The 16,193-nt window shown below is 47.0% G+C and overlaps 1 protein-coding gene across 1 annotated transcript in view; it reads left to right on the plus strand.

Moving 5' to 3' along the window:
• PAPPA2 (pappalysin 2) overlaps positions 1–16,193 on the plus strand; it is a 1,097,660-nt gene that overhangs the window by 939,836 nt on the left and 141,631 nt on the right. Inside the window, exons 19-20 of the mRNA XM_069641146.1 lie at positions 1,221–1,330; positions 12,391–12,462. Coding sequence (XP_069497247.1) covers positions 1,221–1,330; positions 12,391–12,462 — 182 coding nt within the window. The remainder of the gene's footprint in view (positions 1–1,220; positions 1,331–12,390; positions 12,463–16,193) is intronic.

Genomic DNA, 16,193 nt, shown 5'->3' on the forward strand with positions numbered 1-16,193 from the left:
ACAAGGCCGAAACATGTTTGGGGATGTTTGTGGTCTCGTGCAGAAGGGATGTGACCAAGCAGTTTGGCCTGGACTGCCCCATTTGGGGTGGGACCAAGCCTAATTTTCATATGGTCATGGTCTAGAGGGTTGCCCAAAGCAATGCCACAGGGTAAGATTAATTCTAAACATTCCTGCGATCACCCCTTTTGTTTTGGTACATATCGCTGCCTGTCACTGAATATTGGGTTCAGCTGAATTCACCACACAATGTTTAGCTGCCTACGTATGAGAAGAGACTGCGAGCATCACCCTGCTGCCATTCTGCTGTGACCTAACCTGGCTTGACCAGACAAGACCTAGGAAGTGCAATAGAAGGATGCGGGTCAGAAATACACAAAGACAACAATGCAAAGAACTGAAAGAGGTGGCTGGCACAGGACATGTAAATAGCTTGATTGCAACAGTAGATAGGTCCGGGGCCGGGGTAAGAACAGCTGCCCCTCTGTGAAAGGCACAAGAGCAGAATGTCCAGTACATAACCTATGTGGTGACGAAGTACCATGGCAAAAGGATTGCAATTAGTGTCCTTGTATAATTAACATATTCACGAAGATTGCAGAACCACATCTGGCACGTATGGCCTCTCCCTGGCATTTGTGTACCCCGTGTGAATAATGCTCCCTGACAAATAATACTTTTTTTATGCACTCTTCGCTTACTCAGGCATTACCCTGGCATAGTCAATAGCCTGGCATTACAGTCCGGTGTGCAGGGATTAGACAGACCTCTTTTTGAAGATCAGCAGTTTGGTCGACTCATTTTCTTTCACGTCAGCTGGAGACATATCTACAGATGCCCACCTGGGCATAGACTATTACCTGGCACATAGATTCTTCTGACAGAATCTTCTTGGAATAGAATGTTTTGTTATTTTGTTGTTATTTAAAAAAAAAAAAAAGAGTAGATACAATATCATACAGTTATGGAGTAACATAAAAATCTGGTACATAGAATAATTTGTGGGGAAAAAAACTGCTTTCGTAACATCCGTTCGTTCTCTGGCACAAACCTGTCTACATCACCGCCATCCCACGGGCACATCCTTTCAAAGGTGAAATGTGGAGCTCTCCACTCAAGGTTGCCTCAGTGTATTTATTGTGTGCAGGTGGACGTGCATCTATCCATGGTTATTTTTACTAGTGATCACCTCTGCTCTTTACTCTTTGTTCTATCCCCAGGTTCTTTCTGCACCCCGTCCTGCCTGATCCCACCCAGTGACACGGTGGTGCTGCCCAAGAACATTACTGCAGACACGATGGAGCACTGGAGGAAACCAACAAGAGTTGAGGTAAGGTGGGAGATGGAGAGGGAATACTAAAACCTGCCCAGTTATCTGGCTGGTGAAGTGTAAGCTCCATTCCCTGGCACCTGGAATGTAGGCTTAATTCTCCGGTACTTGAAGTGTGAAGGCTATTACGTGGTAAGGCGTGTACACATAGTGCTTTGTTAAAGATAAGTAATGATTAGACAGCGCTTAGGTATGATTGTGGCTTCCAACGAGTGTGGTCATTTTGTTCCGAAATGTAAGTCAGTAAAAGTGGCTGTTAAAGTGTTAACCACTAGTTTTACCGATACACCTCACATTTCTGTATTTGTCAGGAGGAGTTGGGAAGCGGGGAAAAATACCATGCCTCACCACGAGTTTGGCGGTAGCCCTTATATGCGGCGGTAAAACACTATTATTGAGTAGGGCTTTTTGCTGGAGATAAAAATCTTGCTTTCTGCCTTTTTTCGGCAGTATTAGCGCAGCGCTAATTGCGCCAGCGTTAATAGTGCCCCCCAACTCAATGGGGTCAAATGGACCCAATGGGGAATGGGAGCTTACCGCCTTACCTCTACTCATGATGAGGCCACGTATTACCGCTGGGATACCGCCAGACTCGTGATAAGGCCAAGTCTACCTCCATTTACCACTGTGATGGATTTTAAGTTGTGGAATCCGCTTGAAATGACTACCTGCAAAAAACAGGCAGATTCCATTGGAGACTATTGTAAATGCTTCCCATAATGACTCCTTGTCGGAGGCATTTCCACCTTTCCACCAACATAGTAAAAGTGATTTTTCCTATATTTTACTCCTATGTTTTCAACCACATGGTGGAAATGATGAACATTGCCCTGAGGCAACCTTCTGAATTTAAGTGAAAATGGTGGTGATCCCCTGTAAAGCATATTCCTTGACTATAAAAACAGAGCTGTAAAAATGAGGTAATTCTTCACACTGCAATTGCTTGTCTCTGATTGATTAAAGGTCGGACACTACAGGAGAGTATATAATGTGCACATCTCAATATATGATATATACCTGCCGGTATATAATGCATACATTTCAGTGTGCAGTACATACATTTATGAATCTTGAATGATGTTCCAATTGACCCTTCATAGGTGACAAAGGCGCAATGTGGTCACGCGGTACTGGATGCAAAATGCTGCAGTGATCAAATCCCTATTGTTGCCCAATGCACCTGATTTTGTTCTGCACATAGAAGATGCGATTCTTGACCTCTTGTATGGAAGTCACGGCTCCCATCCATGCACTCTAGAATGCAGCTACGGCTATGTCATGTCCGGTCTAGGAGCTTGCATAGCCGTCCACACTGAAACCCCTGATGTACCTCAACACACCTGCCATTAGTATACAGCACCAACCTACGTACAAATTCGATCTAGCTGTGCACACATCGAATCTCCTTCACTAGCGCTCTATCTTAAATCGCCGAGAGCACCCGCCCACATGCCTGACCTCTGGGTTGCTTACTCGGGCCCAGCCAGCCCCCTAAATTCTTTCCCGGCAGAATGCGCACACGCCTCTTAAAGTATATTCCTAGAATGTCCACATACATGGACTTCGGTCCCTGAGGGCTTCCCAACGACAAAACACATTTGGGCCATATAAATGGGGAAATGGCGCTATATAAATAACGACTTCAATACAATGCAATACATTGGCAAGTTGCCTCTCCTATGTTTATAATTTGGTCAGAACAAATTCATTATGAAAAGCCTTGGCATTTTTCTCAAAGGGGCCTTTAACAAGTTCTGGAGTGCCTAAACATTTTCTGACATATGCTAAAATTCTTATTTTGTATTTTATTTAAGAATCGGGGTGCCATTTCGACCAGAAATAGCATACCTAGAAACCATAACAGAGGGCAGAGGCCAATCCCTGTAAATGGTGCCATTTACAATAGGCATCGCAATAATGAATTACATTGAGCGAGAAGTAAAGTTGGTATCATGGGAAGACGTACCTGGGACATGAAATAAGTCCATTGCAAGTGCCTGTGTCGGTAGAAACAAGATGCTGATTGACACATGGATGGGCCTTGGAGGTGCAGCTTCTAGCGGTGGGGTAGCTGGTTCCCCGGGAGGTGCAGGGGTGGCGAGAGGGTGGAAGGGGCTCCTTCAGACTGTGGCAGGTAAGGCTTGACCTTTTATGCAAGTTTCAGTAAATAATAAAACAACAGGATTCCATGAAGCTGGGCCGAAGTGATGCCACTATGAGAAGTTCTGATATAAATATTGTAGATATGTGTTTACAGATGTCTGATTGTAAGTGATGTATTTATGATAATCTAATTATTTTATTGCTGCAGTTTCTATTGTAATGAACTGACATTAACACGTTTGAAAAACGTTTTCCGACTCGAATTGCTAGTTAAAAAAAAAAATAATCCCACATGAAACAACATTACAGTCCATCTGTCCTGAATGTTTTTGAAGACAGTCACTAAACTCTATGGGCCTTATCACGAGTTTGGCCTCAGCCCGTAATGCTATTACCCCCACATTTAAGGGCTGGCCAGATCATGAGTTGGGTGGAAAGTTTGGAGCTTTTTCCTGGAGGTAAAATACTCCATGTTCTGCCGGTTTTTCGGCACTATTAGTGCAGTGCTAATTGCACCGGTGCTAATAGCGCCCGCCCCAACCCCATTGGGTCCACAGGACCCAATGGAGAATGGGAACTTACCGCTGCACTTCTACTAAACCGAGCAGCGGTAACACTATTGCGTTGGCGGTATCCCAGTGGTATTACCGCAGAGATACTGCCAAGGCTCTGATAGAGCCCAAAGTATCCTGCTTGCGTTACGCTGCACTCCCACCAGCATAACTGGATCTTGTCCCTCTAAGTCTTCAATTACTTCATTTTTGTTGGCCAGTTTAAGAACTTATTTTCTCCAAATGTTTATTGGATCTTCTCACTTGATGACCTGTTCCCAATGACAACTGGCAATGAGCGGAAGTTTGTAATCTCAGAGAGTGCTTCAAGCCACCTGTTTTAGGCCACTGAACCAATCAGCACCCAGCAGGGCCGGTTTTACACCAGATTGCACCCCAGGCGGGAAGCATCGTTGGCGCCCCCAACCCACATTCTGACTCCTAAAAATGACAACCAAAAAATGTGTAACAAATTTTGTAAATAGGACACTTCATTAAAAACCAGATAGGAATACAAATGCAATAGAAAAAGCATACACGAGACACTAGGTGACAGTCTTAGAATGTTACCTGTATTATGTGTTCAAAAAGCAACTTTTCTTGACTTTGCCCTTGTGAATTGAAGCACAGCGTCTGATACCAGTGCTTTGAGATCATACCAATGATACATAAGGCACTATACAAATGCCAAGTAACATAACATAATATAATATTTCATTAAATTGGCTTTGCATAACCACCCAAATTGCACAGGACGAATGTCATTTGGTTTTTCATAAAATCAACACACACAAAACCAAGAGAGGATATTTTCTTCTAATATTGTTTTTGAAAACGTTAAAAGGTGTGCCTATTTTAAACTCTAAGAACCAATACAAATGTTTTCCCGGGAACTTGCGGTACCGAAATGGGACATTTCACCTTTAGCTGTTTGTTATTTTTCATCAGGTTATATAATGCAGTGTGGTGAAGAATCCGGCCTACACACATGATGACTGTGGTCCGATCCCCACGGTCGGTTTTAATGCATAAATTCAAAGATGACATTCAATGTTTCTCATTTTAGCTGGGGGGGGCTGAGTCTACACTCTGAAAAAAGTGGGTGGACTCTGTCCCCCCGAGTGTACCCTCGACTTCAGCCCTGCTACTCTCAGTCCATGTGCTAGAGTGCCCTGTTCCACGGACGCAAGCAGTAGTCCTCAGCCACAACTCGTTACTGGTTCAATTTAAGGTTGCCTTTTCAAAAACCAAATGAATAACCCTAAGTTGCACTCCTGTTCCTGGGGACCTGCACATGTTTGCAATTTCCGAACTCTAACACATTTCAAAAACATTAAGTTAAGCAAAGCTATTGCGTTCATAGGTCAGGTGGCATTGCAGTGATGGTCTCTGAAATACAAGCTTACATGTTCATGGGTTAGAACTCTTGGTGCTGCGCTTAGAGGCTGGTCCCTGGTATGTAGTGCGATATAAAAGTTCACTTAACTGACACAAACAGCTTGTCACTGTTGATGCAAAACACCTAGAAACCCACACACAGACACGGAGCTGCTCAGTTTACCTAGGAAGGCATCAGCAAAGTTAGCTTGCATTTTCTCTCTCCCCCCACATCTCTCTTTCATATCGGTCACTGCACCTGTATCCAATGAAAATGACAACCGCGTGTGGTATACATTTTAATCACATAGAAATCCATGGGGTGAGTGGATGCAATTACACACTGTTTTCCTTGCCACCCCTTTCCTGTCTACCCTCTCCCTGCCTCCCCTTGTCATCTCCTTCTGCTCATTAGTTCCTTCCTCCACTGTCGCCCTTTCCCCTTGTTCGCGCCCTCCGCTTTCACCCACTCTCCCTTAACCCCATTGGGCCATTTACCTACCCTGATTTCTTTGCGTCCCCCCAGTTCCTGTGATGATCTCTCTTCTGTTCACTTCAGACCCCACCCATTTTCCCTCATCCTTTCACTTCTTATTTCCTCACCCTCTGTTCCCCCCTCTACTTATCCTATTACACTCCCCCCTTCCGTTGTCCTCCTTTGATTTTCTCTAACCCCTTTCTCTCACTTTGTTCTCCAGCCTTTGCTTCCATTCCTATTGCTCTTTCCCTCCCTCTCCTCTTGTATCCCCTTCATCTCCCCTCCCTCCACTCCCCGTCTCCCCCTCACCGCCCCTCCCCTGTTTGCCTGCTTCTGCTGAGTGGCGGGGTGTTATAGAGAGCCGAGGACTACCTGACATCACAGATCCAGGAAGAGACAGTCCTGCTCCTGGTTTAAAAGCAGAAGAGACCCAATTCTCGTCCTCAGCAGCAGTCCTGGGCTCTCTCACGGTTCACAGGGCAGCCCCCGTGCCGTGCTGTCCCTGCTTTTCCCATACTGTCAGGGTACATGGGATGGAAAAAGGACGTAGGGGAGAGATGAAAGGAAAGAGCGGGTGGACGGGTCTGTGCGCCAGTGAGAGGCTGCAGTGTCCATGCAGGGTGTGTGTGTTGGAGCAGTCTACCTTTCACACACATGCTGCTGCAGTCTGTCCACATGGTATGGAAGCAAATCCCTCCACAGCCTGGGGCAAGGGGTGCATTCTACCTTATCTGGGTGCAGACAGTTGAATCCATGGTCTCGTACCATTGCTCCACCGCTCCGGGTATACGGGATGGATAATGGAAGCAGGACCTGTGGCACTGCAGCGGGTAGAGATGACCAGAGTGCGTTAAAGAAAGGCCGGCGGTATACTTGGCTGGGCTTTCACATGCGTATAAGGGATGCAAGCAGGATTCCCATAGCTTTGTAGTGCGTGGAGGGGAGTGTACGCAACTGGGGGCCAGCTGGGAGGAGGTGTGGGGGGGAAACTTTTTGTACCTGTGTCTGCGCAGGGCGCAGCTTAGCACTCATAGAAAAGACCTCGAAACCTGGGTATCTGGCACAGAAGCGGGATCCCCTCGAACAAGTAGATTAGTGGTGGTTCTTGTGCATCACTGCAGGAGGTTGTCTTTGTGCCTCTTGAGCCTCGGTAGCCAGCAGCAGAGTGTATATATGTATCGCAAGCCCAGGACTCTCACACGAGCCCCAGCATCTATTCTAGGTTATAAGAAATGAAAGCGTGACAGTTTGGTGGTATTGCGGTGTGAGTCCCACTAAGGGGAAGGGAGCTGTGGGCAGCACTCACTGCTGTGTTCTGCAATGTGAATATAGATGGCTTCTTGCAGTTCACGTCAGATCTTACTCTTCATTCATTACCTAGGTGCTACCTAGGCTCCTTCCCTTTCTGCATCACATCATATCATGCCACATATTGTTAACCCTCCTTAGCTCGCATGTTACCCTCAACGGCATGTACAGTGCTCTGTTGCTAGGTTTGCGATATATAAATCCCCAATAAGAATAGGGGTTCTGTGTCAACTAGCCACACAGTGCTAGACGAGGAACCGTAGACTAAATCAACTCTGGGGAAGGGGATATGGGGATCCTTGGAAGATACACTGCACTAATGTCTACTACTAGCTGGCTGCGTGTAGGACCGTTTTTTGGATATGTAGTTGAATATACTGCAGCTCGGGCTATGTCTGTGCTAATGACACCACGAGTGGCTGTGAATTTTTAGTGTAAATGAGAAAATGCAGGTGAATTTGGCCCCCGCCATATACCTGCTCGACTTGCATGTTTTTCCAGAGGCGTTCTGATCAGTGCAAGGAATGTTTATTGTTGAGAGGTCTTCTTGTGTGTGGTTGATTTTAAAGTAGTAATCTGTGAACATTTTAGTTGTGATTTGTTATTTACATAGCGATTATACATGAATGCTGTTCATGGAACATAGTTAAATACATCATCGTCCTCCCAACCGAAGTTGGTATTTATCTACCTCAAAGGGATGACACGGTGAGGTGGCCTTGCCGGGATTCGAACCTTGCTACCTGTGGATCACACACAGATCGCAGCAGCAAGGGCTCAACCCACCGAGCTATCTTACCAGCTTTTAAGTGATCACGTAATCCAAAACATTTATTTGAATTGATTGTTGGAGGAATAGATACTTGGCGTACTTCCTATGCCGTGACTAGTATTGGTTTGCTTTAGGCAAGGGCACTTCTTATTGGTTGATTTTCCTTCCAGATTTGCTTCTAAAACTACTTTGTATTCGTAAGGTATTGGCTGATGCACATTTCGTGCCTGAAATGTGCTTTTTCAAGTGCAAAGCCTAGGGTAAAAAAACAAGCTTTGTAAGACTGGTGCTGGAGGGGCAAGCTTGCATGATAATGACAAGTTATTGACTGACTAAATTGGACATGTTTCTTTTCCAAAGTGAACATGAGCCACAGCCAGCCGTCCCTCTTCAGCACAGCGCCCGGGCCTTCCAGCATCACCTGCCCCGACAGGAACTTTTCATTCTGAGAACCAGAGGGGTAGCAAGAGCTGGGATGAACACTGGGGCGAGGAGAAACATCCTCGGAGTGGAAACGGAACGAGACCCCGCGGAGACCCCGAGCTGAGAAAAGAGAGGAGTCCACAAGGGGATGAGAGGCAACGGAGATGAAGTTCCTAGATCTGGCAAGAGTCGAGACACAGGCTGACCCTGCTGCAAACTAAGCAGAAGACCCCCTAGCGGGAAGGGGCTGCCGCGGACTTCCTATTACTGAAAGCGCAGAGCCTGGGCCCGAAGGAGTTCCCTGCTGCACCACTTGACCACCGCACTTCGAGCCGTGTAGAAACTCGGCACGCTCTCAAATGAGAGATTTCAGCACAGAGGTTGATGGCAGGCAATGCATACTGGGGAAATCCGGAGGTCGGCGAAACACCCAAGCCAGTAGACCTTCCTTTGTATTTACGTATTTGTAGTAAGCAGGAGGCCGCAGTCTGTCCCTGCAATGCTCAGACATGCACCACCTCTCTGCCTCCTGCAATGCACCCACCTCTCCGCCCAGGCTGTCCCTGCAATACTCTGCAATCATGCACCCACCTGTCCTCCTCCCGTTGCCCCCCTTTTCTTCACCACCATATTTCTGGTTATAATCCTGCCCTGCTCGCCCTCCCTCCAGTCTCCCGTGCCACTTTCCAGCTCTGCTCGTGCCCTGGGCCCCCGCCCCTATCCCTCCCATTTTGTTCAATGCACTTAAGTTCATGGCATGCCATCACAAATTGATAACGGGGCGACGGGCCTGCCCCGCCGTACTGCCCACTGCCCAAGGTGTTATCCGAAATGGGGGCAGAAACACTGGAAGAAATCGGCTTCGATGTAGCCAGACGTAATCACGCTGCACGCATACATGAAACTGTCAACTTGTGTGTCCACACATCGGTACATGTATGGCGTGTTTGCACATCTTGTCCATGTTAAGTATCTTGGTGGCCCATCAAGATACGTAACATGGACAAGATGTGCAAGCACGCCATACATGTGCCGACGTGTGGACACACACACTTGAAGTTGATAGTTAGTTTCATGTATTATGCGTCGCATGATTGCGTGGTCTCGGGCATGTTGTTCCATCTATGCAGCAGCAGCACCCTGCACCTGTGTCTCGTGGCTCGGAGCTGCTGCTGCTCACAAGGAGTCGGGATGGGAGGCGCCTGTTGCTGCATCAACATCTAAAATGTTGCATAGTCGCCCTTGCCCCCAAACACAGTACATTTGACTTTCCTGATATTGTGCTATGCATGATGCATGCATCCTCTCCACTCGCTCCTGTTTTTCAAATGGTGGGGGCCGACGCCAGCCAGGCCAGCCCCAATCATCAAGCTATCAGTGCGCATGCGCACATAGCCTGCTCAAGGCACTCTGCACGTGCGCCCATGGGCCTGGCTGGCACCAGCGTCACCGGGGCCCGGCCGGGGGTAAGTGAAAAAGCAACAAACATGTTGTCAATTGCTCCTGCCCTGCCTGAGGGCAAAGTCTGCAGCCTGAAGCAGTGCTCACTGCTCCTCCTAATACACGACGACAGGCATCAAAATCAAGGCCTAGCTGGTGTGTGGCCAGCCTGGCCTGCCTTGCACTGATGCAGAGCACTGCCGTGCGGCGCCCCCTGGAGGCTGTCTGACGTCAGGCAGCCGCCTGAGCTGCCTGACACAAAGACCGGCCCTGGCACCCAGCAACCCACTCACTATATTGAACCGGAAGAGGCTTCGACTCCTAGGGAAGATTCGGTTAAGGAAAACACCTTAGAAATCCCCACACAAATTCACATTCACATACAGTCAACCTCATTAACTTATCCCCCAATGTACTGCCTGCAAAATGCCCTTTAAACGCTTAGCTCCAAGAAACAAGTGAACCTGACAGTGAAAAATTCCGCCTGATCTGACATAGACCTTGTCCAGAGTTCTTCATCCCAGCTGCCCGAGCTCCATCGCCATTGCTGTCATGGAAATAGAAAAGGGGCTTACTCCCTTTTCCATTTCTCATGGCGGTGGCCATCTTTGTGTTTCTTTTTTTAACAGTAGTTTGGGCATGCACAATATACAAAAAGCCCATCTCCAGGAAAAAAATATGTATTTTACAAGTAGTTGCACCACAGAAGGATACCCAGGGTTCGAATTGCGATCTTCCCTGTGTTCAGCGGTGTGTGGGCCGGTAACAGATCTGAACCCCTACTCAGGCCCCCCTTCATTCGTGCCTACCTGAGATTCAGGCTGGTCGGCCATTGCCGGCTCTGTATACATGGGAGTGATTGCCATAGTTTTCCTTTGTGAATACTGAACAGTCATTACCTCCATGTCCCTCTTCCTCACCCCAGTCTGCTGACATTATTCCAGTAGTCAAAGATCGGGTATTCTTGTGTGACTACGGTGGGCTGCATGATATGATGTGAGAATTTAATTACGTGCATTCTGCCGCGAGGACTCCAAGTCAGTGATCTGTTAATTTTCCAGAGTGCATATTCTGTGCTGAGATCTCCATGGTGAGCAATGGTTGGAGTGTCCACTGGAAACAGAGCTGATTTCTTAAGAACTCATGACAGAACTGGATAGCAATGCACCAGTGAGTGCTTCGGGATCCAGACTTCGTTACGGGTATTCCAAGGGAGTTGTGTTATGAGGAAGACTGAAGAGCAAAGCTGATCTTATCTCGTTTGAGAGCTGGAGCTATTCTGTGGGAACTGAAGGGCAATTGTCTGTTGTGAATGCTGCAAGACTCTGCTTTCCTAAGTGCGAGCAGTGGGTTTGGCTAGAAAATAGAATAGTGTTGTTTTGTTATTTATGGTTTAGAGTTAGTTTTCTCCCATGAATTCCTCATAGGAAGTAATTACGACCTTGGAGGTAGCCATGCCGCTATTTTCGGCATACTACCCCCATTCCGGGTACCTGGTCTGGGTTCCTGGAATGGGGAAATACCAGGCCATTCCGACCTTGGAGGGCCCGGTATTTCCCCATTCCAGGAACCCATCCCCATTCCCATTCAAGCCCCCATAGGGCTCAATGGGAATGGGGAGCATGCTAACAACGGGCCCGTTAATGACGGGCCTGTTATTAGCATGCTGGTCTGCTCGCTGAACCTGCTAAGGACGCCTGGTCGCCGGGTCCCGCGACAAACCTCATAATGCGGTGGTAGGGGGTTAACGGGGCCGGCAGCTCTACCGACCCCATCAACCCCCTACTGCCAAGGTCATACTGTCCTCCATAGTCTGTGTATACTGCTCTGGGTACATTTGGAGGTGAATGTTATGTTAAAAGTGCTAAGGGGGTGTATGTTTGTCCTGAATTCCCATAAGGAATCATTGTAGGCTCTGCCCACTCCAGTTCATTTGTTTCTCAGAGAAGAATGGTTGTAGGGTATCTCCTCCATTGCACAAATGCACAGCTCGCAATAGGGTTCCGAAAAGCAAGAGGAAGTCTATTCCACATACAACAGTCAGGTAGAAGAAAGCAAGCCCGCCATCCAGGAGCGCCGGAGCCTTGGTGCTAATAGTTGCACATCATGCTGTAACAGGTATGCACGTCAGGAGTCGATCCTGGATAAATACAGGGCCACATCTGTATTAAGCACAGGCATTGAAAGTGAGAACATGTCTCCATCGAGTGCCATGCCAATGAGCCAAGCGCTGAAGAAATATGCTGCCGCTGGGAGGCGCTTGACCACCAGATGGAGAAACTTTTGCCATCTCAGGCCGTTGTCCTGAACATTCTGAGTACATATATTGTTTTTCTTTTTCTATATTTTACTTAATATGTAATATCACATAGTAGCATACTTGTAGAGTGGGACACGGTGTGGCAAAATATCTACCAATATTCAATACTTATCAGAATTTAATCAAAGTGACATATACCCCGTGCCCCATAACCCCTCCACCCATTAATTGCTTTGGATAGTTTTTATGCCCTAGACACTCTGCTTGCATATTATCCATGCATGTGCCCCACAAAACCCCTATTAAATCAGTAACCATATGTGTGTGTTTCTCTGCCTTCTTTCACAGAGCATTGTTTGCACTGGCATGCTGAGATGGCATCCTGACCCAGAAGATGTGCACTGCATACCCTCCTGTGAGGTAAGGCTGTAAGATACAGTGCAAATAAGTGAAGTTGTTGCAAATAGGCCCCAAGAAAAATGAGTGCGCTGATTCTAAGAATCATCTTGTGTGTGAAGTCTTGACTTATATGCAGGGAGTAAGGTGTAGTAGTAGCTAGGTTAAGGGCTAAGGTACCCGGCGCAGGTGTGGCCAGGAGTTACCTTTTTGGGGTATAGGGAGCAGAGCTGTACCACTTGTCCTTAACGTAGAGCAGGGAAGGACGTTTCTGAGCCCCCAGTGACTGGGTGGGTGGGGTTCTTCCTCCTCTTGTCTTTGGAAACTGAATCCAGCAATGTGCTGCCAACCTCTCTGGTTCTCTGGCCCAAGGTGAACTGTTGGGTAGCAGAGTACACAGTTACCTCAGCTGAGCCCCCAAAACAGATTAAAAATCTGGGTGCAGGGTAGGATAGTACCAAGAGCAAAACGCCCAGGCTTGGCTCAGAACACAACTGGATGCAGGACCAACCTCCCAGGAAGAGGGTTTGGAAAGCACAGGGTGAGGCAGCAACACGCTCATATGGAAACAGCAAAATAGGTAGGGTTTGGAAACATAGCAAAGACGGCTGCAGAGGGATGAGGAAGGCTGTACCAAGTCCCAATCCCTCAGAGCGGGTACAAAAACGATGCATTTTTGACACAGTCAAACTATCTGACTGGAAAGCTGCCAAAACAAAAGTGAGACTGGAAAGTAAAATGATGTAAATAACGACATGGGTAACAGGGTTACATAATGTTTTATGATACAATACAGTGAATTAATTAAATAAAAGAGGTTTGAGGGGTTTCAAAGTCATGAGCTCTGCATTCATTGCTATTGAACGACATTGCAATCCATTTAAACACATTCTGCGTATATAGTTCGCTTGCATTTAAAGCACATTGTTTCTGGTCATTCCTCTAATGTGAATACACAGCTATTGCCACCCATATACATGGTTCTTTTGTCACCTGCTCTTTGTGGAGGCATTGCCTGATGGCAGTTTTAGACTGAATTCGCACACTGCAGTATGACAAACCAGTTAGGGTCTCAGCGCCCACAGACCGCACCGCCTCTGTGTTACAAAAATACTGTCCATGCCATCTGTATTTGACTGCAATTAGGATCAGTGGTTTGTCAGTGTCCATTCAGATTGATCTGCTGTTTACGTTGATTTGTGTAGCCCTGCCCCCCCACACAAACCATGATCACGGATCTCTAATTAGCCGACCAGCTGTGTGGAGCGTACATTAATTGGGAGCTTTGCCCCAAGCAGACTGGCCCTATCTAGAGAAATACACGAAGAGAGAAGTCAAGGGTTGAACATACATGAACACAAAAGCCTTCCATATAGATAAAGATGCCAGGAGGGTGCCATAGGGTAGATGCGCAGTAGCGAGCTAGGCAGATCTATGTCTACATATGCACTGAGTACTGATGGATGGGAGGTGCTGAGTAAGTCATGCCCGTGCAGGGAGTTCCAGGTGTGCACCTTTATGATCCCCATAAAGATAAGGCCCAAGAAAATGTTGGGGAAAGTATTAACAGCCCAGATGTTCAACAATGGGCCTCAGTACAAGTGCTGCGATGTGGGGGAAAACTGTGATAATGCAGTGGTTACGCTGTTACATGGCATTACTAACACATTACCGCACCACCGCACTACCATTTTGACAGTGAGTTGGAAAATCTGCTACGTTACAGCCAAAAAATAAGCAGAATTGGTGGAAATCCCCCCAGCGGAATTGCCACTGGTGGTAATTCTGCCGAGATCCCCATGGAGTCCTATGGACTCCAATAAATTGTGACAAACACTGTCTACCACCATTTGTAATCTGCTGGTAATTCTTCCGGACCAAGTGCTGGTAAGGTTAAATTGGTTAGGTGGTAGTTCAGCAGATTTACCTGCCAAAATACCACCAAACTTGTAATGTGGCCCAATGTCATACAATTATTTCTAAAATTCATTTGAATATTGATCAGCCAAAATAACGTTTTTGCTTTTGGTTGTTATTTATTTTGTTTGCGTAAGCATGGTAATGAGTATGGGCTGGCGCCAAAATGTTTCCACATTCACACCTGGGAAGGGCGCTCATCCAATGAGGTGACTGGAAATGCAGGCGAGAACAGCCTGTGTACTGGCCATGTTTTACCAGCCACCCGTGGCCCTTCCCCCTGGTGTCACCATTCTATCTCTACTGCCCCTCCACCATTGTCGCCCTCACATCATCCCCCACCCACCCATGCCCACCCCACTTACCTGCTGGGGATCCTATGACTGCATTTCCTTCACGTAGGGCCACCGTTAAAGAAATAAAAAAGGGACACAGCCCATTTTCTATGTTGGCAGCCCTCTTGATTTTTTGATTCACAGGCGATTGGGCTTGCGCAATACTCATGGAGCACATCTTACTTGAAAACAAATCAATACAAGTATTCGCAGCCTGGACATAGCCCCGGGCATAGTACGAATAGTTACATTCCCGTTGTGGGGGGGCATACTGGGCTAGTAACGGCCCTGTTCCCTCAACAAGGCCCTCGCTTCGCTCAGGCATGCCTAAGCACATGCTTGTGGGCCGTTACCGGCCCAGTATGCCCCCAACATGGGAGTAATTGCTATAATCATCTCATGCATGCTGATGCTGGTAATACAATGCAGGTGGGGTAATGCTGATTAATGGAATTACCTTGTTGATTAATTAAATAGCTGTAAAAGCAAAACCTTTTTGTTTACATTTAATTGAGGTGGATGATGAAAAGAACGCCAATGCCTCTGAAGCGTGAATAGTGTATATACTGGGTTTCTACTAACATTGCATTAAAAGTATATCTCGGACGTGCCTATTTCCAGCAACCGAGTGGGAAGTAGCTAGTAACCTCTTAAATAAGAGTTATCAAATGACTCTGTATCACCAGTGATAACATGCACTAATGCAGAGCTTTCCTTTTACAAACTATGGCAATCTGGTACTTTGGTCAATTTGTTTCCATTGAAATGAACGATGACTTAAACTCCCAGAATGCATTAGGTTACGACATTCCAAAAGTCACACGGAAAGTGTCTCCCGTGACGGTTCAAATGTGTATTCTGTTTCCATTCCACTGGATCATGTCAATGGGACAGACGAGAAGCAAAATATACACTACCTAGTCATTAACTCTTCACAGAAAATCTTTTACTCAAGTATGCATGTCCAATTCCGACATAATAGGTCTCACTACGAGGTGGGCGGTAAGGGTTAACGGGCACCGGTAAGGAGATCGGTGCCAGTAAACCCTTACCGCCCTATTTCGAGGTCCCTTAGCGGGACCCGCTAAGGGACCAGGGAGCTAATAACGCTGTTAGCGGGCCTGTTATTAGCTCCATCCCCATTCCCATTGAGCCCTATGGGGAATAGTTCTCAGAATTGGGACTTACCGGGTCTTCCAAGGTTGGAATGACGCGGTAAGTCCCTATTTCGAGAACCCGGATTCAGAATGCGGTAAGGGGGTAGCCATGGGGCTGATAGCACAATGGCTACATCCTACCTCGTAATGAGGCCCAATGACGTTCAGCGCTAGGATGGCAGCAGCAAATGGAACAAAACCGAATATGTTGGGCCTGATTCACAAAGAATTGCGCTTTAGCAAAACAGGGGATTCTTGTGGCCAGCTCGGAGCTGATTTACGCCTACAACCTTATGTATACACAAACGCTAAAACTGGAGAAAATCCCGAGAGATGCCAGGAGTAT

This window comes from Ambystoma mexicanum, chromosome 1q (assembly GCF_040938575.1).
Source record: "Ambystoma mexicanum isolate Mex_15411 chromosome 1q, UKY_AmexF1_1, whole genome shotgun sequence".
In the NCBI taxonomy this organism is placed as follows: Eukaryota; Metazoa; Chordata; class Amphibia; order Caudata; family Ambystomatidae; genus Ambystoma; species Ambystoma mexicanum.